The sequence below is a fragment of the Furipterus horrens genome, unplaced genomic scaffold (assembly GCF_987537825.1).
Source record: "Furipterus horrens unplaced genomic scaffold, mFurHor1.1.pri manual_scaffold_13, whole genome shotgun sequence".
In the NCBI taxonomy this organism is placed as follows: domain Eukaryota; kingdom Metazoa; phylum Chordata; class Mammalia; order Chiroptera; family Furipteridae; genus Furipterus; species Furipterus horrens.
Genome location: NW_028327183.1, coordinates 46,713,584 through 46,739,659, shown reverse-complemented (window position 1 = coordinate 46,739,659; position 26,076 = coordinate 46,713,584). Strand labels below are relative to the sequence as shown.

The following is a 26,076-nucleotide window of genomic DNA, read 5'->3' as shown; positions in this document are numbered from 1 at the left end:
GCAGACACATGTGTGTGGTTTGGTGTACATACACCTCTGGGACGTATAAGTACAATAGTGTGTGTTTAGCTCTTAGTGTGTAATTAGTGTTCACTTAGTTATCTGTGTGTTGGTGTAGACAAAGGTGAAAGGTGTGTGAGTGCACATCTGACTCTCTGCCTCCCTGGTTTGGACTCTGTAAACCAAGCCTCTTTCTTCCCACCCCTGACAAATATGTCCATCCCACCTCACTCCACCCGTGGGAAGACTCTGGGTCACCAGCTCAGCTCATTTCCTCCTTGGGAACAGGCAGGAAGAGCAGGCAGGCCAGCTGTTCATCAGCACCTAGAGCCAGGCCCCAAACATCCAAATACAGCCTCCCTGCCTGTCAACTAGTCTACAACATCTTTCCCCCATCAATCAAACATGATGGCAGAGAAGCAGAGGGGTCCAGATATGTTTCTGTCTGCGACAGTCTGTCAGAGCTTTTAAAGAATAAAGCAGTGAATGAAGATTCATTTAACCAACAAATATTTATTGAGCAGCTCCTGAGTGCCCATCACTGCGCTAGGGACATGGCAGTGACTAGGATAGCCTCAGCCCAGTGGGGAAGACAAACCCGTCCCCAGAGAGTAATGAACCCAGTTAGGCAGAGCTGGGAGGAGGACCCTGGGAGGTGGGGAACTGCCCCAGCCTGGGGATCAAGGGGCTTTTGGAGGAGGGGATATAGGAGCTGAGTCTTAGAGGAAGAGAGTATGAGGCAGAGGAAGCAAAAGGAAAGAGTGTTCCAGGCAAAGGGAAGAGCATGTATAAAGGCCTGAAGACAAAGGCATCTGGACACCAAAGGTGAGACTGGGGTGGTCAGCACTGGCCAGGACATGCCAGGCCTCGTGGGCCTTGGTGAGTGAGGAGTTTCAATGCAGAATGCTGGGGTATTGGAGGGTCAAGCTAGGAGTCTCCAATCTGAACCATCCTGCTTTCTTGACACTCCTACAGACACCCCCAGCAGGAGGCCTCCAGAATTGCTCCATGGGAAGCTGGCCCAGCCAGCCAGCAACACTCACCATTCAATGCTGGGCACTGAGGAGCCAGCAGTTAGTACTAACCAGCCTAATTCTGCCCTCATGGAGGTCACAGTCATGACAGCAGGACACAAATTCACACGCCCCTTCCTCTCATGCCTTAGAAAGGCTCATAGACCTTTTTATTTGAGCCAAATCCTTGGCATCATCCAGAGGCTTGCTGGAAACACAACAGACTACACCAGGTCTGCAGTGTAACCAAGACTCCCAGGTGAGCCATGATCATATTCACGGCTGAGCAGAACTGCTCCTGGGCTGAACCTCCTTGGGTCTCAGTTTCCTTCTCTGTACAATGGGGATCATAACAGCCTGTTTATGGGGCTGGTGAGGTGTGAGGATTAACGAGACGGTGCGTGTGAAAGCACTGAGCACAGCTTACCAAGCATTTGCTTTCAGAAGCTCCTCCTCCTCTTCATTTTGATTATTAAATTTCAGAGCCCACTGTCATCCAATCTTCTTGCTCTAGGGATGGGGACGCTGAGGAAGAGCAGCAGGGATTTGCCAAAGGAAGGGTGGGAGGACATGCCCAGGCCCGCCTTTGGCGGAGTTGGCCCAGGGCTGTTTCCAGGATGTGCTGAGCAAGCAGAGCTGCCACTGCCCCCTCCACCTGTGGGGGCAGAAGGCTCAGGGTTCTCCCTGCCTGCTCCCCATGCAGGGCCAAGCCCTTGGGAGCCAGAGCAGGAATCCTGACCTCTCTTCTTACTCAAGTCCTCCTCCTCCTGGGAGCCCCCCAAACTGAGCCCCACAGAGAAAGACTCGTTTTGCCCACCCCATACGCTGTGGGTGTGTGTGCATCTCTGTATGTGTGTTTGAGTGAGTCTATGTGTGTGTCTCCAGGACAAACTTTTCCCTTAGACACAGCTGGCACCGCGCTAGGGCCCATGACAATTTTAGGGGCCTGTGGACATGTTTAAATCTTTTTTTTTTTTTAATCTGGAGAAAAACCAAACTTCTAGGTAAAAGAAAATGTTTTAATATATAATGTTATTTGTCTTTATATCAATGCAGTCATGAAATATCTTCTGAAAAAATTTTTTGGAGGAAGAGGCCCACAAAAGTGTAAGTGACAGGGGCCTGTGAAAGTTGTAATGATTGTTGATTTTAGAGGAAAGGGAAGAGAGGGAGAGAGAGAGAGGAAGAGAAACAGTAATGTGATTGACCAAACCCATAACCCAGGCATGTGCCCTGACTGGGAATTGAACTCACAACCTTTCAGTTTTAGAGACAACGCTCCAACCAACTGAGCCACATCTGCCAGGGCAGGGTGTCTGTTCTGATAATAAAACAAGCCCCTACAATGTGCCAGGCATGTTCCAAGAGCTTTACTGATATTCAGTGATCCTCCTACCAGCCCCATGAGTGGGGCACTATTCTGTCCTCATTCCCAGGTGATGAAACAGGCTCCAGACAGCAATAGCTCAAGTTCGCCCAGCCACTGACCGGTGGGGCCAGAAGGTAGGCTCCGGCTGCCTAGATTCTTTGTCTGTCTGTTGTGAGATAAATGCCCCCCCATGTGTTTCCATGAGTGTGACCATCTGCGTATGCCTATATTGACATACATAACTCATGACAATAATTAAAATCACAGGCTCTGAAGCCCAGCTCTGCCACTCATTTGCTGTGTGACTCTAGGCAAAGGACTTCAACTCTGGGCCTCCCATTTCTTTGCCTGTAAAATGATAATTCCTGCCTCATAAGAGTGTTAAATAAATTAATATAAACACTCATTGTTGAGGCAGTGAGGGAAGCGAGAAGTGTCACCGCAGCGCTCAGATTCTCGTGACTGTGCAGGGATCTAACCACCACCATGTCAAGCAAAACGGTAAAGACCAAGACCACCAAGAAGCGCCCCCAGCGCACAACATCCAATGTGTTCACCATGTTTGACCAGTCACAGATTCAGGAGTTTAAAGAGGCCTTCAACATGATTGATCAGAACAGAGATGGTTTCATTGACAAGGAAGATTTGCATGATATGCTTGCTTCCCTGGGGAAAAATCCAACTGATGAGTATCTAGATGCCACGATGAATGAGGCACCAGGTCCCAGAAATTTCACCATGTTCCTCACGATGTTTGGTGAGAAGTTAAATGGCACAGATCCAGAAGATGTCATCAGAAATGCTGTTGCTTGCTTTGTGACACCATTCAGGAAGATTACCTGAGAGAACTGCTGACAGCAATGCGAGATCGGTTTACAGACGAGGAAATAGATGAGCTGTACAGAGAAGCACCTATTGACAAAAAGGGAAACTTCAATTACATTGAGTTCACGAGCATCCTTAAACATGGAGCAAAAGATAAAGATGACTGAAAATAACTCCAAATTCCAGCCAAATGTTCCTTGTCTCCATTTTGGGTATTTCTGAGACTTTCTCCTAGAGACTCTAGCATGCCCTAGCTTTACAGCTTTATAGCCTTTCTTGTGGTATTTATTCTCAGTCATTTTGGGCATATGCATCTCTGTAATCAGACTGGAAATGGGGCTTTTTGTCATTTTTGGAATAGAAAATAGAGTAATTTAACTTACCAGCTCCCCCCATAACTATAATCTACACAGAGTCAATATATTTTTTCAGAGAAAGTTATTCTCAATTTTATTCTGAACCATAATTAAACTTTATGATAAAAACTTAAAAAACACTCATTGTTGTTGTGTCAAGAACATGCATGAGCACCTGTACTGAAGGTGTACCTGTCATGTGTGTGTCGCGTGCTGGTAACCATGTGATGGTGTGTTTCTATATGCAAGTATTGTGAAGCTGTTTCTCCATGTGGCCATGTGTGTTGCTGATGGTGAGTGAATGTCTGAATGCCCAAATGTGACCCTGGGAGTATATACCAGTGGATCTGTGGGCCACATGTGTTGGGGTGACAGTCTTTGGGCAGCCAGGCTAGGTATTTCAGTGTCTCCTTATTCCGTGGGAGAGCAGATAAGGGGCTTGGACAGGACAGGGGACTGAGGGGTCACTCCCTGTCTGATGCTGGGACCGAGTCACTGCCTGCTGGTGGTTGGTGTGTCATCTCCTAGTCCCTGTCCCTACTTCCAGACTGGTAGCAGACAGAGGAGGCGTGGGGGAACGAGGTAGAGGGCAGTCCTGAGGCTGGGCTTTTGCCTGGAAACCTTTGCCTTCCCATATTGCCTCCAGTGTCCCTCCAGCCTTCCACCTCTTCCTGCCCCCTCCCAACTACTGAGGCAGAGAATCAAGGCTCTCCTGGGAACCAGGAAACACCCTCTCCCGTTCTGCCTCAGATGTGCCCTGTGACCCAGAGCCAGACCCTCCCCTTCTTGGGCCTTTGGGATTCAAGGATTTTAAAGTGACCCTCCTTCTACGCACAGGCTGGGCCAGGCTCTGCACTTGGAGGGAAGTGCCAGGATCTCTGAGATTTGCGAAGCAGCTGCTGGACCCTTTCCACCGGATGCTTAAAGAGTTGGGCTTGTGGCTTCCAAAGTACCCAGATTAGACTCACACTGCACAGCCTCAGGCAAGCAGCTTCACCCTGTGAGCCTGGGTTACCAGAGTGCACACTGCGTGCAGGTAGACAGCAGTGGGTTTGCAAGGCTTATAACCCGGGCCGGCTGTAAGCTACTATTATCGCCATTGTCACTAATTATCCCAGGTTTTGGGGGGAATTTCTCTGAACCAAGCAGCTCTCAGAAAACTGGAATAGAGCAGGAGCTCTGGAACTGGACAGTTTTGAGTTTGTCTTTCTATGGGACCTTGAACAAGTCACTAAGCCCCTCCAAGTAGCCTTTTCCTCTTTTACAAAATGAAGATTTTCCTCCTTAAACCCTCAAAAGTTGTTTTAAAGATTACAAATCTTGTACTGAAAGGCTTAATATAGGAGCTAGCACTTCGTTATTGTTAAATACATGGCATCAGTTATCATTATTACACCCCCCCCCCACACACACATTCTTACTGTATGTGGATTAATAAAGCGTGAAGTAGAGGTTACCAACACAATCAGCAGGGACGTTTCACCCTAAGTTTCATTAGCTGTCCCCTCCAAACCTTCATATCTCCAAACTCTGGACCTGGGGGGCTAGCAGGGTCCAAGACACACATCCTTCGTCAAAGCTGGGAAAACTGAAGCTGGAAGTCAAAGAGGGAAAACATTTCCCAAGATCACAGCTGGGCAGGGTAGAATTTGCGGAGAACCTCGGGACTCCACCCTCCTCCACTTTCGGCTGGATAACCCCAGTCCCTCCCACCCGGCTCCGGACTCAGTTTCCCCGCCTACGATACTACAGCACCCTAGCCAGGATCTCCTTTTGGAGATCTGACCTTCCTCTCGAGTGGGGGCGTCGCACCACCAGGAAAACTGGGAGGTGCTGTCAGAGGGGAGGGGTACCCGCTAGCTGGGGTCTCCCGGGCCGGGGTCCTTCCTGAAACCTTCCCAGGTTAGTCTAAGAGCCTATTTAATACCAGCTCCTCCGGACGACGCTACACTGCGCAGGCGCGGGCGGGTTCCGCAAGCGCGCGGGTGAGCCGGCCGGCGAGCGAGGGATTCCCTCTGACGTAATTGCTAGGTTACCAAACAAACACTCAGCCTCGCCGGCCGAGCTCCTTATATGGCTAATTGCGTCACAGGAACTCCGAAAAGGCGGGGCCGGGATCCCCTCCTGCTGAGTGCTCTAGAACGCAGCCCCCGAGACCCCAGTGGCCTCAAAAGTGATGCGGGTGACTAGATCGAGGCTAGAGAAGACCTCTTGCCAGGCGGCACGGTGTTCAGTTCAGCCGGGCCGGAGATCTGGGGAAGTTTTCTGAGCGCGGGACGGGTGACGAAAGCAGGGAGGCGGGTCCAGGCATATAAATACAGGCTGGCGACTTTGGGGTTCATTCATAAGACTGAGAGCTACGGCCACCGCAGGGACACGCGGAGCTGGGACTTGGGGACTTTATTGTTGTGGGTTTTGGGGGCTGTGGAGTTCGGTTTATTATTTTTTCCGGAGAGAAAGTTTTTGGAAAGATTCTTCTAGATAATTCTACATTTTATTTTGGAGGACCCACTTTCTTTTTCGTTCTCCTTATTAATCCCCTACCCCCGTGGGACCCGCCGGACGCGTGGAGGAGACCACACCCGAAGCAGATTTTATACAGCAGGACAGCGCTTTCCGCTTCTGGGGGAGCGATCCCCCCATAACCCCGCCACGCTCCTGGGTCCTACGGAGCCTGGACTTTCAGGAGGCACAGCGGCATCTTCTGGGGGCCTGGGCGCCGCAAAGGAATTGCATAGAAACTTTGCCACTGTCGGAGCGGGACGCTGCCCTCACCCCGAATTTTCCCGGACAGCGCACTTTAGGGACGCGCTCGGCTCATCCCCGACTCGCATCTTTCTTCTCCCACCCGGCCATAGCCTTGGCTTCCCGGCGACCTCAGCGTGGTCACAGGGCCCCCCCTGTGCCCAGGGAAATGTTTCAGGCTTTTCCCGGAGACTACGACTCCGGCTCCCGGTGCAGCTCTTCACCCTCTGCCGAGTCTCAGTATCTGTCTTCGGTGGACTCCTTCGGCAGTCCACCCACTGCCGCCGCCTCCCAGGTAACTTCTAATGGGTTGTGGGGTTTAAGTGTTAAAAGTCAAGGGTGGAACAAGCTATCTCCCCATCCCAAATAAAGACGCGTCAAAACCAGGCATAGGCTCTCAGCGCACTTTGCAAACTGCAGAGTCGGGACTTGTTGGCCACTGGTCGTGTGACTGAAGCGCAGGAAAGGGGGTGAGGAGAATGTGCCGTTTAGCGCAACGTATATGCGGTAGCAGAAATGAGAACTTTGAGCTGGTTCCGGGACTGTCCCCGACCCAGGTCCCCAACCTGAAGCTAGCGCGATTAGGCAGGTGGGGGAAATCCCGGGGAAGCTTCCAGTAGCCTCCTCCCGTTACCTCTTCCACTGGAGCGCCCACTCCAGCGCTGGGTAACTCTCCATCCAGCGGGAAGGTGGGCCTCGAAATCTCGGTTGCGCTGCCTCCGCCTCCTGCGCGGAGACGTAACGGGGGACCCGTGCGTAACGGCTGACGTGCTGGAACCCTCCGTTTGACGCGGGGCACGCACGGAGCGCGGCGCCCCCTTCGTCCGCCCCGCCCCTGACGTCCCGGGAGCGTTCTATTTTGGAACGCCGGGGCTACGTTGCTAGGAAGGGCGCAGCCAGGCGTTCCGATTGGCCGCCACGCCGCGGGCTTTAGCCAATCAACTTTCCCTTCCTATTTGTAGGGTGCATTTCCCTTCCCCCCACTCTGTCCCTGGAACCCGTGGTTCCTCGGCGCTAGGGTCTCATTTACGGGCCTCTAGAGGCAGTTCGAGAGGATTCCTGTCAAGACAGGAGCAACACAATGGGTCCGCGAGGACCGATCGGGGATCCGGTCGCTCCGTTCTCAAGGGCAGGGAATGTCCGTTTGTGGGCTGGGGTTTCTTCGGAAGACATGGTGATCGTCACCCTCTTCTCCAGGCACACAGACACACTCCCACTCCCTCTGCGCCGGACGCCCGGTCCCTCCAGTGTCCAAAGATAGGACTAGAACCGCTAACTCTAGGAGAAGCAGCCAGGTGGTCTCCGGGAGCCCCGCCCCTTCTGGGTTTCTAGAATGCTGATTGGCCAGCGGGCCAGCCCATCCCTCACCACGCCCCCTGGGAGAATAGTTCAGCGTTATCAGCAGTTCCAGGATTCCATTTGGGGATGGGGGACATGAACGCTGCTTGGGCTTGGGGGTTCAGGATCTACACCATTCTCCCACCGCGACAGTCTGAAGGGAGCCCGAGTCGTCACTTTCCCTTACCTGTCCGTCCACCGTAACCTGCTACTGTCAGCCTCACTCTGGGAAGAGACAATTACTTGAAACGTTGTTCTAAACTCCTAGGCCCGACTCCCAACACCCTTTTAACTGGCACCCTCGCCCCTGCACAGGGGAGGGTCTCATGGACCCTCCAATTGCTCATCTCCTCGTTCAGAGGGGTGTGTGTATGTGTGTGAGTGTAGAGGAAGGCTTGGCCTAAGGCCTCTCCCTCTCCCTCCCCTTGCCTCTGGGGTGGGGGTGGGGTGTTGTGGCTGTGTGTGTGGCTGTGACTCCGTCCCGGGAGTTCTGTCACCCGGCTGTGTCCAGCCTCCTCCCCACCCCCCCACACCTAAGAGTCACCAACTCGGGGTGTGATTCACCACCCGCTGGAACCGTGCAACCTTTCCCCGAGGAAGAAGGAGGAGGTAGAAGCCAGTTGAGCAGAGATCCTCTCATTAACCACTGCGTCACGGTGTAGTGGAAGGGTGGGTGTTGTGGCTCTTTGCCTGTGACACACACATCCACACCTGCTCGCCTTGTGCTCACTCACAGGGTCGGTGTGTATATGTGTGCTGGGTGCGTGTGTGTCGGTGTCTTTGTTTGTGTGTATACGCCTGTGTGTGTATGTGTCACCCCGTAGGAGTGCGCCGGTCTTGGGGAAATGCCCGGTTCCTTCGTGCCCACGGTCACCGCGATCACAACCAGCCAGGACCTCCAGTGGCTCGTGCAACCCACCCTCATCTCTTCCATGGCCCAGTCCCAGGGGCAGCCACTGGCCTCCCAGCCCCCAGCAGTCGACCCCTATGACATGCCTGGAACCAGTTACTCCACACCAGGCATAAGTGGCTACAGCAGTGGTGGAGCTAGTGGCAGTGGCGGACCTTCCACCAGCGGAACCACCAGTGGACCTGGGCCTGCCCGCCCGGCCCGAGCGCGGCCTAGGAGACCCCGAGAGGAGACGGTGAGTAAGAGGCATCAGAACTTCATCTAGGGGGAGGAGACAAAAGAGGCAGGAACTTTCTCACTACTGCGGAGAGGGGCACTAAGGTTTCAATGCTGCAGGAACCCTATAGTCCTTGCCACAGTCAGGACTAGAGGGTCCTTTTCTGGTTTCTGGAAGAAGAGGGAGTTCAAGATGGGTGGAGGAGGTGCACTGTGTTCCCAGACCTCATGGCCTCTCTCTCCCCTACTCAGCTTACCCCAGAGGAGGAGGAAAAGCGAAGAGTTCGCCGGGAAAGAAACAAACTGGCAGCAGCTAAGTGTAGGAACCGTCGGAGGGAGCTGACTGACCGACTCCAGGCGGTAAGGATGGTCCCTGGGGTGGGGTGAGGTTATGCTGAAGGGAGGCTCTCTCCCCATCCTCTGTCATCTGCCCCACCTGTGCCCTTATCCTGGGCTCAGAACCAGAGGTTCCACATATGGAACTAGGTACAGGTGTGGCCAGATAGGGTAGCCAGCCCTGTGCACACAGAACCTCACATACTCATGTCACCTGCTGGACACTCTGCCCAGGGTTATGACCAATCCCCACCACACACATATACCACTCTCCTGGCCTTCACTTCTCCCTAAGGAGACATATGAGGGACCTTTAATAGAGGGGAGCTCCAGGTATTTCTCCCTTTTGCTCTTGGACAATCAATAATTCATTTTGCCTTAGTTTCTCCATCTCTTCCATCTCTCACTGAATCTCCCAGGTTTCTTCTAGCTTTAACATTCTAGAGAGTCTATGAAATGAACTCCTCTTATCCTGTGTCAATTTCCCATGACCCATCCCAGCCACCCATAGTTCTTAGACCGTGGGCTGAGGGCATCCACCAATGTCCCCTTCCCTTTTTCACCCTCCCTCTGTCTGAGGTATTATAGTTTAGACTAGCAGTGTGACAGGCTGCTCCTAGAGGAACTCAGGGAAATTCTGTACTTTCCTGTGCCACCTGCTCTCTTCCCTGGGAGACAGAGGGGAATGGGTAACAGAGGTGGCATTAAAAATATATCACACTCATTCAGTCATTCAACAAACCTCTGAGTGCCTCCTGCAGTCAGAGACTTACATGTGCGCCTGGCCACTTCCCAACCATTTACTGGGCAGATGGGGAAACTGAAGCTTCTAAAAAGCAAGACCCTAGCCCCAAATTCCATAGCACACCAGGGCTCCACCTCAGGGAGACTCAGTCCAGAGCTGCCTTCCAGCCCTGGGCCTTTGCAGCCAGTCTAGGGGAGATGACTTTAGCCACAACCCACCTTCTCTAGTCGCTCATGGTCTTCTTCTTTCTCCGTCTTCTCCATGACCTGGCACCCTGGGGCTCAGGAGACAGATCAGCTGGAGGAAGAAAAGGCGGAGCTGGAGTCGGAGATTGCTGAACTCCAAAAGGAGAAGGAGCGTCTGGAGTTTGTGCTGGTGGCCCACAAACCGGGCTGCAAGATCCCCTACGAAGAGGGGCCGGGGCCCGGCCCGCTGGCGGAGGTGAGAGATTTGCCGGGGTCAGCATCCACTAAGGAAGATTGTTTCAGCTGGCTGCTGCCGCCCCCGCCACCACCGCCCCTGCCCTTCCAGACCAGCCAAGACGCAGCCCCCAACCTGACAGCTTCTCTCTTTACACACAGTGAAGTTCAAGTCCTCGGCGACCCCTTCCCCGTTGTTAACCCTTCGTACACTTCTTCGTTTGTCCTCACCTGCCCGGAGGTCTCCGCGTTCGCCGGCGCCCATCGCACCAGCGGCAGCGACCAGCCTTCCGACCCCCTGAACTCGCCCTCCCTTCTTGCTCTGTGAACTCTTTAGACAAACAAACAAACAAACACACAAAGAAGAGATTTGGAAGAGGAGGAGGAGGACAGAGAGGGGACGAGACTAAGCGGGTGTGTGGCTTTCCTGGCTGTCCTGCTTGACTCTCTGCAGCCACTGCCATCGGACAGGACCTCCTTGCGTTTTGTGCTGCCTCTTGTTTCTGTGGCCGGGCGAGGCCAGAAAGCTGGTGACTTTGGAGGCGGGGGTGAGGGGGGGTGGGGGATGGACACCCCCCGCTGACTATTGGTCCTCTCACTTCAACCCAGTCTCTGGGAATGGGGAGGGAGGTGAAGCCCACCTGTGGGCTGCAGGGAAAGGGTTCCGGCAGTGGACTGTGGGGTTGGGCTGGGGTTCTCTCCAGAGAGGCCCAACGAGGAAGTGCCACAGAACCACCCCCTTGTGTCGCCCACACCTATGCTTGTGGGAGGGGATGAGGCTGGTTCTCCCTGCTCCGCCGACCTAAGCTTATTTATCCAACATTTTCATGTGGTCTGAATTGAGCTCCCCTTTAGAGGGAAGTTCCTGTCCCCCTACGATAACCTCCTTCCCCCCACCCAGACTTAGTCTGAAATGTGAACCTCCCTCTTTGACTGTCCAGTCGCTCCCTCCCAGGAAAACCAGCTCTGATTGAATTTCTCACCTCCTAAGGGTCCCCCACATTCAGCCCCAGCCCTCCTGTCTGATTACAGTATTATTCCAAGCCACACCCCCCTTCAGCCTCCGCTCCTGGCCTTCCTTGTTGGGCCTCTCTGATTCAGGCAGCAGGGGGCGCTGTGACGCCTGTCCTGCTGGAGTGTTTATACTGTGAAATGAGTCGGCCGATTGTGGGGGGAAGCGTGGGAGGGCCCAGTGGGACAGAACCTTTCAGGGGGGATTGTGCATCCCCCACTCCCCAAAGCCTTACCTTGATTTTTCTGCACCCCCCCCCCCAAATCTGCCTCCTTCCTACCCTCAACAGTGAGACTCAAGGGAGTGACAGATTCGAGGCGGGAGAGGGGGTGACAATGATCCATCCGCGTGGCCTCTGTCCTCAGGACCCCCAGCCCCCAGACCTGGCCTTTTTCTTTAAGGCTTGTCACCCTACCCCGGCCTAGGACGCCAATTTCTTCCTCCCCTTGGCACTCCCACATTCTTTCTAGAAAGGGAGATTGCCAGGGGGCCCAACATTTTTCTGGAGAAGATTTAAAGGCTGAGGCTTTGGCCCCCACCCCCTAATATTTTTGGCCTAGCGAACTCGAAGGGGCTGGGCTCCCATGATCCCAGCTTCCTCTCCGACCACCCCTCCCTAGTACCAAATCTTGGTTTTGGTTCCCCCAACCTCACCTTTCCTTGTGCTTCACCTCATGAGAATTTTATTGTGAGGCTAAATGATATTTTTTAAAATCGGGTGGGTCAGGCCACCCTCGTGCTGCATGGAGAACAATTCCAAGTGCCCACGTCCTGCGCCTCCTGCCCTGAACTCGGACCCCTCCCACAGCTATTTATCCCTTTCCTGGTTTCTGAACGGCAATTATATCTATTATATATAAATAAATATATTATATATGGGTGTGTGTGTGTGTGTGTGTGCGCGTGAGTGTGTGAGCGCTTCTGCAACCTTGGCCTGGGTCACTTTGGCCCCCAAAGCCATGCCCTTGAATTGGAAACACTGCTTCTGGAAACCTGGAGGCAGCCTGCCTCTGTCCAGCTGTCTCTGTCTGCCTGTTTCTAGCTGTGTCTTTTCTGACTATTTCAGCCCATCTGGTTGTTTCTGGTAGTCTTTGGCTGTTTCTTTCCCAAGTGTCTCTTTCCCTCCGTCTTTTCTCTGCCTGTGTTTCTCTGACATTTCCATCTGTCTCCTTTCTGACTGTCCCTAATTGTCCAGCTGCCTTCGGACTTTGGGTTCATTTGGGACATGAGAGTTTATTTTTGTGAGTAAGCCTGAGGGATTGTAGACTTTTACAATCTGTATCTTTGAGAATTCTGGGTGCAAGTGTGAGACTGTGAGCAAGGCCTGCTCCTGCAGACCATGATTTATTGAATTTCCACACCCTGTTCTGTATTTGTGATTCTCTTTTTGTATTTTGCACCTGACCCCAGGGGGTTGGGACTGGTTGGCACTGGGCCACTACCCTCCCCTTAGGGTTCTGCACTGTCGCCAATAAAAAGCTCTTAAAAACTTATCCACCAAGCCTCAAAATCTGCTTTCTCCTGACACCCATTACCTGCTTTCCTTTCCACATGAGGGGGTGAGGTTAGATTGCTGTGGGGACTATATGCACATGCATACATGCTGGAACTCCTACTAGTGAATCAGCCTACAGCAGGATGGAGGGAGGGTAGACAGTCAGGAGGACTTCCCACACACACAGGTTGTGCCTCCTGCTAGAAAAAAAGGAGGCAGAATATTAGCTGTGAGGTGTGTGGTACTGAAATGCTAAAGAGCCATGAAGGTTTCCGTGTGAGGGTGGAACTTATGTTGGACCCTGTATGCTCTTGGGATGATGAGAGCAAAAATTGCACGGGTAGAGCAGCTGGAAGTATACATCCTGATATTCTGAAGAACACTTGAGTTGGGCTTTGGAAGTCCTATGAACCACAAAAATATGGAAGATGACAAATATGCAGATGAGTTTCCTCTTGCTTTTTGCATGACTACTTCTGGGTTATGAACATAGTAATAACAGTCTCTTATTCATCCTATCAGGATCAACCCAAGATTGGCTAAACTGGATAATTGCACTGAGACAGGCCCAGGCTATCCCTTCCTAGGGTTCACAGTGCAGTGGGGGACACTGTCAGGGACGATCCAAACTGAACAGAATTGGGAGAGTCAGTTTCTTCAGCTGCAGAGTGGACCTGTAGTGAGGAGTCAGTGAGCTCGTGTACGACAGTGCTTAGCGGAGTAAAGGTACAATGATCGCCTTCTCCATTGCCATTATTGCGGCCACCTTGACTCCCACCAGGAATATTTCTCCCGCTGCTGGTTAATCCCCCTTCATCCTTCAGGTGTCTGCTCAAACGTTACCCTGACACCCCACCTGAACTCGGGTATCCTTATTTGACAGTCTCATATGATTTGTACTTTCCTTCCCAGTAGTCATCTCCTTTCTAATTGTTAATCAAGTGTATAATCAATGATGGTTTGATGTTTTTCTTACCACTGGACTGGGAGTACCATAAGGCCAGGGCCAGGGTCGTTGTCACCATTGTGTCCCAGCACCGTCCAGTGCAGGGCCAGGCATGGAGAAACTACTTGTTAAATGAGTGAATGAATTAATGAACAAATTAATAGGTATTTGACTGGTTAATAAAGGGCATGCCTGGTTAAATACATGAGTGAGCACAAACGACTAAGTGGGTGAGTAAGCGAAAGGGAGAGATCCAATATAATTTCAAATTAAATATTCTAGAACTGAGAGGGTAGATGAGTTTTTCTTCATCTTTTGGAGTTTTTGATATTCGCGGAAAAGATGTAACCACAGAAAGAGACCCGCTTAGGGTAAATCGTGATGCGTAGGACTGCAGCGACCTCTCCAGGCGCTGGCGTCAACCCGCACTCTAGGGTCTATTTTTCGGGGAAGGAAAAAAACCGTTCAATTCTTCACCGCCCGAAAGGTGGAATTGAACCACTCTGTCGCTAAACAGCTACAGGTTTGAAGCCTGCACCCCAGACCACTGAGGATCATCCGGGCAGGACTCTGTTTTCCCCAGCCAGTTATATAAAGGCCATAAATTCATAGATTTTAGAGCTATGGTGGTTAATTTTGGAAAGTCCTGAGACTCCTTACTTCAATATCTATAAGTTCTTATTAGTTATTTATTATGGCATATGGCCTTTCAGAATATTATCTTTGTTCACATGGTACAAATCATCTTAGCTTTGGGAACCGTTCATTTGCATAGCGTTGCGCATTCTGGGAAACGGCTCTAGAGAACCTGGCCCACTCTCCAGTAGTTGTTAAAGGGCCAGAGCCTCTTTTTTCCAAGTGAGAAATCAGATTCTCAAAAGAAAAGACTCAAAAAAGAAAAGAAAAGAAAGAGAAAGAGAGAAAAGACTCCTAATTCCGCCTCGGAAGCCCGTACCCTGGAAAATCCGAATTCGAGTGAGTGGGGTCCTGCTACAGTCTGATTTAGACAAGCCTCAGAGGCTCCAGCAGGCGGTTATAGGACTGGTGCGACACCTGCTGTTCTTTTATGGAACTTCAGCGTTTTACAGGGCCCTACGCTAATTCAAATATTTATTGAGCGCCTACTGAGTCCCAGGCACTGTCCTAGGTACTGGGGACGACAGAAATTCTGTCCCTATCCAGCTTAGCCCCTAGAATTTATCAATTTCTGTACCTGCATTTTATGGCCTAGGAAAATGAGGCTGAGGAACGAACAGTACTGTACTTCATGCAGTCCACCCACCTGAGGGAATCAAACCAATCAAACCCGTGCCATCATAATTATTATTACCCAAAAGGTTATCTTTTTACAACCGAAGTCAGTGATCCTTTGACAACAATATCTTTCCTCCACACGAAACCTTCCCTTGGCTCCCATCTCAGAGCAAAATCTCTCACCACAACCTTACAAATACATCCTTATAATCTAGCCCCTTTCACTCCTCTGACCCCATTTACTACTCTTTCCTCATATACTTGACTTCTGGTATAAACGTCTTCTGCTACACACACCAGGCATGCTCCCTTCTCAGGGCCGTTGCGTTTGCTCATTCGCCTGTCTGAATCTGAATCTCCTTTCCTCCACATGTTCACATGGCTTGCTGCCTCCCTTCACTCTGGCCTCTGCTCGAATATCACCACTTAACGAGACCTTCCCTGACCACCAGTTTAAAATAGCCGGTCCTGTCACTATATCCCCTTACCCTGCTGGCCTCTTCTCCATCATGCTGCCAATTTATGTCCATTTTGCTTACTGTCTGTCTGTCTCTTCCCACTAGAATATTAGCTCCATTTAACTATGGACTTTGTTCTGGTTCACTTCTACATCCCTAGTTCCTAAAGAGTGCTTGAGCATGTAGCATATGCTTAGTAAATATTTGTAGGATGAATAAAAGACTTATTACTATCCTCTGAATCTCAGTTTCCCCATCTGGAAGACAAGATCAGTACAACTGATTTAAGTGGAGGAATGGTAATCAGCAGATAGATATAAAAGTATGGCACAGGGCCAGGTAACTAGGAAGCACTCAGTAAAGGCTCTTTCAATATGCAACCTGTTTTCCTGCCTCCTGGGTGGGGGTGGGGGTGCCAAGGATGGGCTTGGAGACTTCAGTCATTCCTGGACCCATAATTTCAACCAGTCCGTCTTCTTCCATTCTTTGATATAGACAAAAGAACACTTTGTCTATTGTAAAGTGTGAATAAAAGCATCCTATAATTTTCCTTAAATTTGGAAATTTAAAACATTGTCTCTGCTTAACAAATCTAGTTTTGAGGAAAGCCCCCCACCAAGCCCCCTTTCTTTTAGTTAGATAATAATGGCCAGGCAACCCCTGTATACAAATTCTGGGGCTGTGACTACTGCTCCTGTAACATCATCTGTCTCCTAAAATGTAAAATGTGTTGCTAGAGAAAAGTGAGATAATTTTAGGTGATGCACAACAAACATTTAAAATGTTAATAATTTTGTTTCTTGTTACTGTTATCACTATTTCTGGCAAGTGATACGAATTCCTTGGTAGTGAAGTAACATTTCCTTTAAAAAAACATTTTTTAAATCTTTTGAATAAAGCAGTTTAAAGAAAAATATTAGGTAAATAGCAGAAGAGGTGATATGATCATGAAAGTTGTGAGGAAAGGACTGAGGTTTTGGAAAACATGTCATAGATAAATAACAATAGCAGCTTTTGTTTCATGGACATTTTTTAAAAGACTTTATTTATTTATTTTTAAAGAGAGGGGAAGGGAGGAAGAAAGAGAGGGGGATAAACATAGATGTGCCAGAAACACATCGATCGGTTGCCTCTCCCATGCCCCCAGCTGGAGACCTGACCTGCAACCCAGGCCTGTGCCCTGACTAGAAATCGAACCAGTGACGTTTCGGTTTCTCAGGCTGGCGCTCAATCCACTGAGCCACACCAGCCAGGGCTGGACATTTTTTATATGCCAGGTCCTATGACAAGGGCTTTACATATAGATATGGTTATGGTGACACTTTTTCATTTGAGGAAACCGAGGCTTCAAGAGATGAAGTCTCTCGCTTCAGATCACACAGCCAAGAGGTAGTAAAAGTGGGATTCAAATTCAGGTCTGTAAATCTTTAGACTTTGGTGTCCTTTCTTTTCCTCCCTCGGGTTACAGTTTTGAAATTGAGGCCCAGAGAGGCCATGAGGCCAGGTATTTGGTCCCAGTGCAGTTGGAATAAGTGGGTGGATGAGAGACGTTTGGGAGATAAAATAGACATGGCTTCCTGACTGATTAGATGTGGGAGGTGAGGGAATAGAGGCCCAGGGCCAAACCCCGGTCTCAGGCCTGATGTGGACAGAGAGGACATCTCTGAGGTAGGACAAGTGAGGGTTCGGAGGTCTGCGGGGCAGTCCTTCAGAAGGCAGTTGGATACTGTCTGGCTCTTGGTGAAATGGCTGCGCAGCAGGTAGAGTGTGGGGATCGACTAGTGATGTCTGCCTTTAGCACAGGTATTGAAAGTGGCTGCCAAGGCTTGCTTAGCCCTGGAGTGGGCAATCTCTCACTGTCCTCCCCTCAATCATTTCATCATCTAAACAGATGGTAAAGGGGGCTTCTTCCGCATGAATGGGGAGGGTTCCTTCTTGAATATTGCTTAAGTGTTTTTCAGTGAAGGAAGGTGAAAGCTGGGGCGCGGGGGGGGGTGCCTTGAAGAACAGGAAGCCTTGGGTTTTCCACAGAAGTCTTTATTACAGTGTAAATCCAAGCTCAGGCCTCCCCTGGGCCCCATGCAAAGCCCGGGCGTTCGGCCCAGTAGCGTCCAGAAAACAGCAACCCCTCACGGCTCCTCCAGCGGCGGGGTCACGTAAGCGCAGGGCGGGTGTCCCAGCTAGGCAACTACAAGTCCCAGCAGGACCCCGGCCAAGGGGCCTCGTTTTCCCTGGACTCTTAGAGCAGAGCCTCTTGGGAAATGTAGTCCCGGCCGCTTAGGCAATTTGCGCTAAATCCCTGGTGTGAGTGATCCAGACACCCACCCGGAAATGGCTGGGGCTGAGGAGGGAAGAGGGTGGGAATGAAAAGGAGATTGAGGGGAGCAGAGGGCTGTGCAGGGGGTGGGGGCAGGCGTCCCGCAGGCAGAGACACCGGTTTCATTCGGCTTTGGCTTTGGATCCAGAGATTGTGGCTGCTGCCGAGGCAAGGGGTCCGGTCCCTGGGATCTTAGATCGGATCCTGAGGAAAAACAGGTAGAGTCAGGTGGGGCAAAAGGCTGGGAAGGTACATGAGAACTAAGGGGAAAGCTGATTGGCGGAGCTAACCCAAAGCCAGTCCTGCCCTCCATCTAATGGCTTATGTTGGAATTGTCTGGCACCCTTCTTCGAGAAAGGATAATTCAGCCCTAGGAGATTTAGGGACAGGGAATGGGAGTGGGGGTTCCCAAATTCCCCCTTCCCCATCTCATCCACCTCCACCTCATGCCCTTACTTAGCTTTGATGTGGCTCAACTGATTGGTCACCAATCCCACATACTGGTCAACCTGGGCCTGGGGAGACCAAGAACACATCAAAGGAGAGATTAGAGGGGGGTTCCATTCCCTAATTCATTCAGAAGTCTGCTTTCTCCCCCACCTCCAAACCAGGAGTTGGGGGAAATGGCCCACCAATCCACTTTCAACTTTAACCTGATAAAATACCCTGGAAGAAAAGTTCAAGTTGAAGTGTCAGTCAGTTGAGCCAACTCTGTGCAGGGAGTGATGGCATGTAGACATACAAGGATTTGACAGCCTGTTACCTAGGCATGACTGTTAATCTTTGGTTGAGGGATGTGTGTGTATGTTTAGGGGTAGGGTGAGAGTAGAGGGCATTGGTGTTGGCTGTCATTAATCTAAATAGTAGTTTAATTCAGTGTGTTAGTTGACTTTGAGGTCTCAGTGATTCCAGCATGTGAAGGAGTTAGAACCATCTCTCTGGCAAGGACATATACTATTTGGCTCACAGCTGTGCTGGAGAAGGGACTGTCAGTCCATCTGCCTGTCTCTGGATAGGATATATGTCAGTTGGCCTTGGCTCTGTCAGCATTCTGGGCAATAGTCAACCTCCCAGTTCTGATTGAGATGTCAGTCCCTGGCCGTTTTAGGGAGTGAGCGCATCAGTCAGTTCACCTGTGTTGGCTGGGATGATGTCCATCAGACCCAGACTATGTGTACGTATAGATGGCATCAGTTTGGCTGTCTGTCTGCCACTGGAATATGTGTTTGTCAGTCTCTGGTGGTATCAGGGGAAGAAGGCATTCATCTGTCTGCCTGTTTCTGGCTAGGATGAGTGTTGTTCCGTTTGAGGCTGTGTCAGGGAGAGAAGACATCAGTTAGACTGACTCTCTGTAGCTAGGACATGCCAGTCGGACCTTGGACCTTGGATGCATTGTCAGGGAAGAGCATCAGTTAGTCTGCCTGCCTTGGGTTGGGGCATGTCAGTCAGATCCTGGCTCTGTTAGGGGACGCCAATGAAAATGCCCGTCTTTGGCTGTTGAAACATATTAATTAGACTCTAATTCCGTTGAGGGGCAGCAGCCAGACCACCAGTGTCTGGCTCGGACATATGTCAGTCAGATCCTGATTCTTTCAGGGGGAGAAACACCATTTGATCTTCCTGTCTCTGGCTGGAACATCTGTCAATGGGACTCTGGTAAGAGGCAGGGGGCAGACAAACCACCTGCACGTGACTGGGATACTGCCAACTGAGGGCCTGTCCCACTTACCTGGTGCTGCCGGTACAGCAGGGGAATGGTGAATAAACCAATCACTCCTGTGGGCACAGAGGTGGAGGTCAGGGTTCTTCCAACAGATTAACAGTTCCATCTAGAGCCCTGTCCACCATCCACCGCAATGACCCACCTCCTCACCCAGCCCCCCACAGCCTTCCCAGCTCACCCAGAATGAGAAGAGTCAAACCATTGAAGACGGCACCCACGAAGGTCAAGATGTAGAAGAGAAGGGCCAGCTGGGGGTGAGGGTCAGGGTCAGCAGAGCCTATAAAGCACTCCCCAGGCTGTGAACTTACCCAGAAATGGCCCTCTTAACCCCCCTGGGGGCAGGAAGATGAATGTGGGGAACCCAGGAGGGAATGGGGGCTTCAGAGCACCTTCAGGGAGTCCACGAGGTCTTCTACCAGGAAAAAATGACGCAGCTGGGTGGCCGCAGAGACCACTTTGGAGGCAATCTGCTGGGACAAACGTTCTGTCTGCTCCCGAGTTAGGGTCAGGTCCACGTCCAGATAGGCCCTGAGAGGACAAAGGGGTGTGAGGTGACTCAGTGGGTGGACAGGGCCCAGGCTGAGAGGTGTAGCTGGGACAAGGGCGAGAAATAGGGGTTTGGGAGAAGGTCAGGTGTATAGGGCTAAGACCAAGGTCAGGGTCAGGAGATGGGACCAAGAATTCGGGGTAAGAGGTTAGGATCAGAGGTTAAAGCTGCAAGTGAAGGGTCAGAGAGTGATTTAAAGTCAGGGTCAGGTTGGAGTCAGAAAGAAGAGTAGGATGGGTCAGGGCCAGGGTGAGAAATTGGTGCCTGATCTGAGGTCATGGGTCATGACTTAGGGTCAGCAATGGGGTCTGGACAGAGTCAGGGTTAGGGGCTGGGGTTCTCACTGGAAGGGGTTGGAGCCATCCCCCCTGTGCACGGCCTGCAGCACTTTTCGGTAAACCCTGAGAGAGATGGTGCCACAGAGCAGCAACAGGGCCACATGGGCGGCCACGGACACGATGCTAAAGTGCAGGAGGCACAGCAGGGAGACCATGAGGCCTGTGAAGACCACTCCTGATGTCCTCGTGTCCTTCCAGTACAACAGGTCCGCCACTGTGGAGGAGGGGAGCAATCAGGCGGGGCTTTGGATCTGGCCTGGCTGAATTCTTGACCTCCCATTTCCTGTCTCAGGACTGAACTCTGATCCCTGGACACACCAGTCTCAGCCTTAATCCAATTTCCAAAGTATTAGAGTCTTCTGTTATTCCTTGTTGCTTCCCCTCTTCTCCTCTTGGAAAACCCAAGTTAACCATCTAGCAAGTCTCTTTATCTCTTTATCTTATTACTCCTACCATAAATTGTGTGTGGATATAATTTTGGTCATCATTTATGAAAAATGGAACCACATATACACTTTGCTGCTTCATACATCTCTCACTCTGCTTTCCCTCCTAGAATTCTCTGCTAGTCAACTGGAATAACTCTTAATTCATTCTTTTTAAGAGCACCAGAATGTTCTGCAGTGTAATTCATTGTATCCAATCATGTGTCTATTGCTGGACCATTCATTTTATTTTGTATCCTTTCCCCAAGAGTACTTGCAAACACTAGCTTTCTACAGATACTCTTATCTCCTAGACTTTCTAAGCAGATAGAATCCCAGGGATGGAATGGCTGGGTGGACTAGTTATGTATTTATGAATGTCATAAATATTCTCAGATTGCTTACTAGCAAGACTGTAACAATTCTTATTTCCACGAGCAAAGTGAGAGTGATCATTTTCCAGCATCCTGGTGTTATTGTTCTTTTTATTTCTGGGCAACCTGATAGGTGTAAAGCAGTATCTCCTGGATACCCCTTACCAACACATTTTTCTAAGCCCTAACCCAAATCCCAAATTTCTGACCTCCTTCTTTAAAGGGTTAGTTTTTTTTAAAGGTCTTATTTATTTTTTAGAGAGGGGAAAGGAGGGAGAAGCAGAGGGAGAGAAACATCACTGTGTGGTTGCCTCATGAGTGCCCCCAACTGGAGCCCTGGCCCACAACGCAGGCATGTGCCCTGACTGGGAATGGAACTGGGGATCCCTTGGTTCACAGCCCCGCGCTCAATCCACTGAGCCGCACCAGCCAGGGGTGACCTTTTTCTTAAAAAAAATTTTTTTAATTGATTTGAGAGAAACATCAGTTTGTTGTTCCACCCATTTATGCATTAATTGGTTGCTTCTTGTAGGTGCCCTGATCAGGGATCAAACCTGCAACCTTGGCTCTAATCAATTGAACTACCTGGCCAGGGCTCAGTTCTGACCTCTATCTGAGCCCCTGAACTTAGCCCCCCAAGCCCAACCTGAGTCCTGACCTATGACCTTCGGCCCCCAATATTTCATCTCACCCATATAAACGTCATCAGCTCTCCCAATATTCCGCTCCCATTTGAGCCCTGAACCAGAACCCAGAACCCTCCAATTCTTTCCAGACCTCTTCTATCCCCTCACCCTCGTTCCAATCAAACTCTGACCCATCCGGACTGGTTCTTCTCAGAGTCTGACTGCCTTTCCTTCTGCATCTTCCCTGTACACATCCTCCCATCTGCATCTAACTAGGGCAGGCCTCCTGCAACCCCAACGCGTAGGGCCTTCCCCCGTAGTCTCCCCGAAGCTGGTGCCAGTGGGTGGGGGAGGAGCCGGGTCGTCTGAGGCGGGGGCTAAGTTTAGGCACGCTGGGGGGAGGGGGCCTCGCCTGCAGCTGCGCTGGCCCATCCAACGACTGAGTGACAGCGCCGCCTGGGCCTGAGGCTGGGGGAGGGGGCCTACCTGCTCTTAGGCTCCAAAGCTCTGTCTTGGGGAAGAGGGTACCCCACGCTCCCTCCACGCCCTCCCTAGACACCCCCAAAGCCCCCTAGCCCCAGCCTGCAGCTCTGGGGAATCCGGGACCAGTAAGAAACATTCCCCCAGATTTGAAGGCTATAGCGAATCCAGATTCCTTTCCGCCGTCCCCCAGCCCCCGTCCCATTCCGCCCCGCATGCCCACCTTTACTCCCCATCTCTGCTCCGCGTGAAAGGCTGCAGACACCGCTGCTTCTCGGGGATTTTGCCCACTTCAGTGGATCCCGGAGGGAGGGAGTAGGGGGGCGGGGCCCCTTTCTACCCAGCCAATGGCTCTTTATAGAGGTGGGGACAAGTCCAAAAAGGGGTGGCTCTCTTTGTAAACAGCCAAAAGCAATGATGTGTATAAGCAACACTTGGCGGTTCATGGAGGGCGAACATATTTTAAAGTAAGGCAGGGTCTATTTGCAACTGGCTAATTGATGTGGCCAGGGTAGAGGAGAGTTTTTAAAAGGCACAGAGTTTATTTATCAATGTCCCACAGCCACACCTAGAAGAGAGCCTTATTTTTTCAGGGATTTGGCCTATCCAAAAACAGCCCCTAGGGGGAGCACTCCAAAAGAGGGATTATTTTTAGCAACCATCCAATCCTAAAACTCGCAGGAGGGCTAACTTCTCAAGTGGAAGGGAAACTTATAAAAAGAGCCAATGGTAATCTTAGATAACGAGAAAAAATCTTAAAGGCTGGAGTTTATAATGTCTAGCTGATAGTAATACCTCCTACCTTCTCCACTCCTCCATTCCTTCACGAAGTTGGTCCCTTTAAATTGCAACCCTCCCACTCTCACTGTAATCCAAAGAAGCATCTTTGCTCAGTTTACCTAGAAAGTGTGGTTCCGATGTGAATTCTGATTGGTCCGTGCTAACGAGGCACTGCCCCGTGATTGGCTCCCGATCCAGCTGCCCCCATGGCTCTTCCTCTTTCTCGTCCAGTAAGGGCTCATTGGGCCAAGAGTTCGAATCCCGAGATCCAGTGGGAGACGGGGTACGGGCCTCGGGGGTCCCAGAGCCAGGGCTGGGCTGTGGAGTCAACACTTCGGGCGGCGAGGACTGAGCGAGTCCGAGTTGTAGGTCCAGTTCTGGCGCGTTAGAGAGAAGGCCATGAGCTTTCACCTTGGAGGTGCCCTGAGAAGTGACTACTCACCCTTGCGACTTTGGCCCCAGCACCTCAGGAAATCTCACCTTTCCCAGGCTCTCTTGTCTCTGATCTGTCGGGCTCCTCGTCTTCCAGGGGGGTGGAGCTACTGGTGGCAGAGTCCTCCCCGGGCCCAGGGCCCCGGACTGCCCAGTCCAGCTGGTCCAGCTGGAGCCCCAGGTCCTCCAGGGGGTGCTCAGCCGGAGGGGCAGTGTCAGGATCTCCCCGGCGCACGGGCTCCGGGGATTGGCTCAGGCTGGGGATGCTCTCCAAGCTGTCACCCAGGCTAGGCTGAGGGGGTGGGTCTCGTGGTTCAGAGACTGAGCGGCCCTGGGGTCGGGGGCGGCGGGCAGCTGAATCCCGGCGGGCTCCGGAGCCCACCACACCATCGAAGGCGATGTAGGAGAAGGTCAGCTCCCGGGGGGTGCCCCAGTCCTGCGACGTGGTCTCCTCTTCCTCGTCCTCCGAGAACTCCCGGGCTGTGTGCAAGTCCCGAAAATCTGAGTCGTCGTTCCCTCCTGCAGTGAGCAAAGGAGGGCGTGAGCTCTGACCAGCGGTCTCTGACCAGCTCTCCTCAACCCTCCCACCCAGCTGCCAGCCCTTTCAAGTCACATTCTCACATCCTCCCCCTCCACTTACCTTCCGTGGAGTCAGGGGTAGACGAGGCTGTAGATGGAGCTTCTTCTGCGAGAGGGAAAAAGTAAAAGATTCTTAGAGGTTTAGACTGTCCAAATCACTGTCCGAATCCTGGAAACTTGGATGGTCCGAATCAAGGAATCTTAGAATATTTGAATCATAGGGCCTTTAGAATGTTCTGCATACAGACAGTAAAACCTGTCACTTCTACTAGAAGCCCAGTCTTAGTTCAAATCCAGAAACCCTAATCTCAGAATTTTTTAATTAGGGACTTTAGGTTTCAATTCACTCTTTCTTTCAATAACCATTTATCAAGTGCCCACTATGTGCCAGGCACTGTTTAGACCCTAAGGACATAGCTGCAAACAAAACAGACAAAATCCCTGCCCTCATAAAGCTTATCCCTTATGGACAAGGCAGACAATAAACGATTAAATATATGATGATGTTAAGTGTGTGGAGAAACATAAAGCTGGGTTAGGGAAAAGAAAGTGAGAGGGTGCTGTTTCAGACAGGGTGGACAGAAGACTTCTCTGATACGATGACATCTGAGCAGAGGTCTGAATGAAGTGAGGAATCCATGCAGATATCTAGCGAAGAGTCTTCCAGGCAGATGGAAAAGCTCAGTGCAAAGGCCCTGAGGTAGGCACTGCTTGGCATATCTGAGGAACAGTGAGGTGCAAAGGTGTTATGGGAGCAGAGTAACTGAGTGGATGAAGGGGAGGTGAGGGATGATAGATAACGTGGAGGGGGTGATCATGTAGGGCCATCCTTTGTACGACAAGATAAGGACACGATCTTAGAATTTTGGGATGATACTCGAAAATGCTGAAATAGCAAATTCTTAGAATTTTGGCATCTGGTCTTCCCAAACATGCAAATGGCTAGATCTGACAGTATTGAAATCCCCATCTGTCAGAACCACTGGAGTGTGGGACAGAGGATATTAGTCAAGGCCTATTAGAGCTCTTGGATCAGGGATCGTGAGGACCAGACAAGTCATTTTCAGTTGTGGAATCCAGCCCCTCAGAGCCACTGAGCTTGGGGCTTTGCCTAGAGGAGTTGCTCAATGCCTTTGGGAATTGGAATCAGACGCCCTCCGCCCCCACCTTGTTTTCTTAGCTGGGGAATCGGACGCCAGGAATCAGAGCCCCGGAGCAGAGTGAGTCTCCTCCAGGGTTACTACTAATCAGTGGTAAAGCCCGCTAAGGACCCAGGAGTCTTGGCCGCAACCCAGGAATGCCTGTTTCCCAGGGACAGAAGGCTGGACAATTTGGGCGAGGTCAGCGCTGCCTGTGAGTCAGGGCAGAAAAAGGAGGCAGGATGCGAAGGTGGGCGATGGAGGGGGGTCTGACCCTTCTTCTCCATCCTAGCTCAATCCCTCCATTCAGCTACCCTCCCCGCCGGCTGCGGCCAGCACCAGGGAAGGGGACAGCTCCCGGTGAACGTCCTCATCCCTGGGCGGGGCCCAGCAGCACATCCCTGCACCCAGAGCGCCCCACGCCAGTTATCTCGGAGCCCCCAACTCCGCCCTGTCTCTCTCAAGTCCTCCGGGTCAGGGCGCCCCCGTCGCCACTAGATCGCGGGGGGAGGGGAGAGCTTCCTTTGTCTCCTTCGCCTCCTCCCCCATCCCTGCTCTCCCGCGGCCGGACGCGGAGAGGATACCGAGGAGGAGCCCATCTGAGCCTCTGGGCCCCACATCAGGCCGGAGCCTGCCCCTACTCACTGCAGTGGGCGAAGACCGGCAGGACCTGCCCCATGGCCCCCCTTGGGACTGCATCGGGACCCCCGCCCACTCCGGCCACGCCGCCCTGGGCCTGGGGCCGCGGGCACTCATCTCCATCGAGCCCACGCCGCCGCCGCCATCCTTGCCGCCTTCTCCTCCTGGGCTGCTCCAGCAGCCGCCGCCACTGCCACCGCTCGCTGCTCGGCTCCGCGGCGGGAGGGGCCACGGTGGGGA

The 26,076-nt window shown here is 51.7% G+C and overlaps 2 protein-coding genes, 1 non-coding gene and 1 pseudogene across 5 annotated transcripts; 2 read left to right on the top strand and 2 right to left on the bottom strand.

Moving 5' to 3' along the window:
* The first annotated feature begins 2,813 nt into the window (after nucleotides 1-2,813).
* LOC149994998 (myosin regulatory light chain RLC-A pseudogene) lies at nucleotides 2,814-3,438 on the top strand (annotated as a pseudogene).
* Nucleotides 3,439-5,755: 2,317 nt separating this feature from the next.
* On the top strand, nucleotides 5,756-12,777 carry FOSB (FosB proto-oncogene, AP-1 transcription factor subunit). Of its 2 annotated transcripts, none has more exons than XM_090261394.1 (4): nucleotides 5,756-6,603; nucleotides 8,588-8,791; nucleotides 9,025-9,132; nucleotides 10,139-12,777. In XM_090261394.1, the coding sequence occupies exons 1-4, from the start codon at nucleotides 6,478-6,480 to the stop codon at nucleotides 10,598-10,600; spliced, it is 900 nt and encodes a 299-aa protein (XP_090117520.1). In that variant the 5' UTR covers nucleotides 5,756-6,477; the 3' UTR covers nucleotides 10,601-12,777. The 2 variants fall into 2 exon arrangements, with proteins under 2 accessions (XP_090117520.1, XP_090117518.1); XM_090261392.1 differs by having other exon boundaries at nucleotides 5,757-6,603; nucleotides 8,471-8,791.
* A 1,425-nt stretch (nucleotides 12,778-14,202) lies between these two features.
* On the bottom strand, nucleotides 14,203-14,289 carry TRNASTOP-UCA (transfer RNA opal suppressor (anticodon UCA)). The gene has a single exon. It is a non-coding gene; the product is annotated as a tRNA-Sec (tRNA).
* Nucleotides 14,290-17,458: 3,169 nt separating this feature from the next.
* Nucleotides 17,459-26,043, bottom strand: RTN2 (reticulon 2). 2 transcript variants are annotated; one of them, XM_090261465.1, is made up of 10 exons: nucleotides 25,843-26,043; nucleotides 24,120-24,164; nucleotides 23,528-23,998; nucleotides 23,167-23,424; nucleotides 20,369-20,576; nucleotides 19,867-20,005; nucleotides 19,656-19,725; nucleotides 19,484-19,530; nucleotides 18,211-18,269; nucleotides 17,459-17,958 (listed from the first exon to the last, which is right to left on the bottom strand). In XM_090261465.1, the coding sequence occupies exons 1-10, from the start codon at nucleotides 25,874-25,876 to the stop codon at nucleotides 17,877-17,879; spliced, it is 1,413 nt and encodes a 470-aa protein (XP_090117591.1). In that variant the 5' UTR covers nucleotides 25,877-26,043; the 3' UTR covers nucleotides 17,459-17,876. The 2 variants fall into 2 exon arrangements, with proteins under 2 accessions (XP_090117591.1, XP_090117593.1); XM_090261467.1 differs by lacking the exons at nucleotides 23,167-23,424; nucleotides 23,528-23,998; nucleotides 24,120-24,164; nucleotides 25,843-26,043 and adding an exon at nucleotides 22,491-22,578.
* Nucleotides 26,044-26,076: the final 33 nt, after the last annotated feature.

What these genes read in the sequence shown, in the direction of transcription:
- RTN2 (XM_090261465.1), bottom strand. Translation starts at nt 25,876, where the DNA reads ATGGGGCAGGTCCTGCCGGTCTTCGCCCACTGCA. An exon ending in TACCCCTGACTCCACGGAAG is followed by an intron (nt 23,999 to 24,119) that starts GTAAGTGGAGGG and finishes TGCTCACTGCAG; the next exon opens with GAGGGAACGACGACTCAGAT. An exon ending in ACCTCGTGGACTCCCTGAAG is followed by an intron (nt 19,726 to 19,866) that starts GTGCTCTGAAGC and finishes CCTCACCCCCAG; the next exon opens with CTGGCCCTTCTCTTCTACAT.
- FOSB (XM_090261392.1), top strand. Translation starts at nt 6,478, where the DNA reads ATGTTTCAGGCTTTTCCCGGAGACTACGACTCCGGCTCCCGGTGCAGC. An exon ending in GGAGACCCCGAGAGGAGACG is followed by an intron (nt 8,792 to 9,024) that starts GTGAGTAAGAGG and finishes TCCCCTACTCAG; the next exon opens with CTTACCCCAGAGGAGGAGGA. An exon ending in TGACTGACCGACTCCAGGCG is followed by an intron (nt 9,133 to 10,138) that starts GTAAGGATGGTC and finishes CCTGGGGCTCAG; the next exon opens with GAGACAGATCAGCTGGAGGA.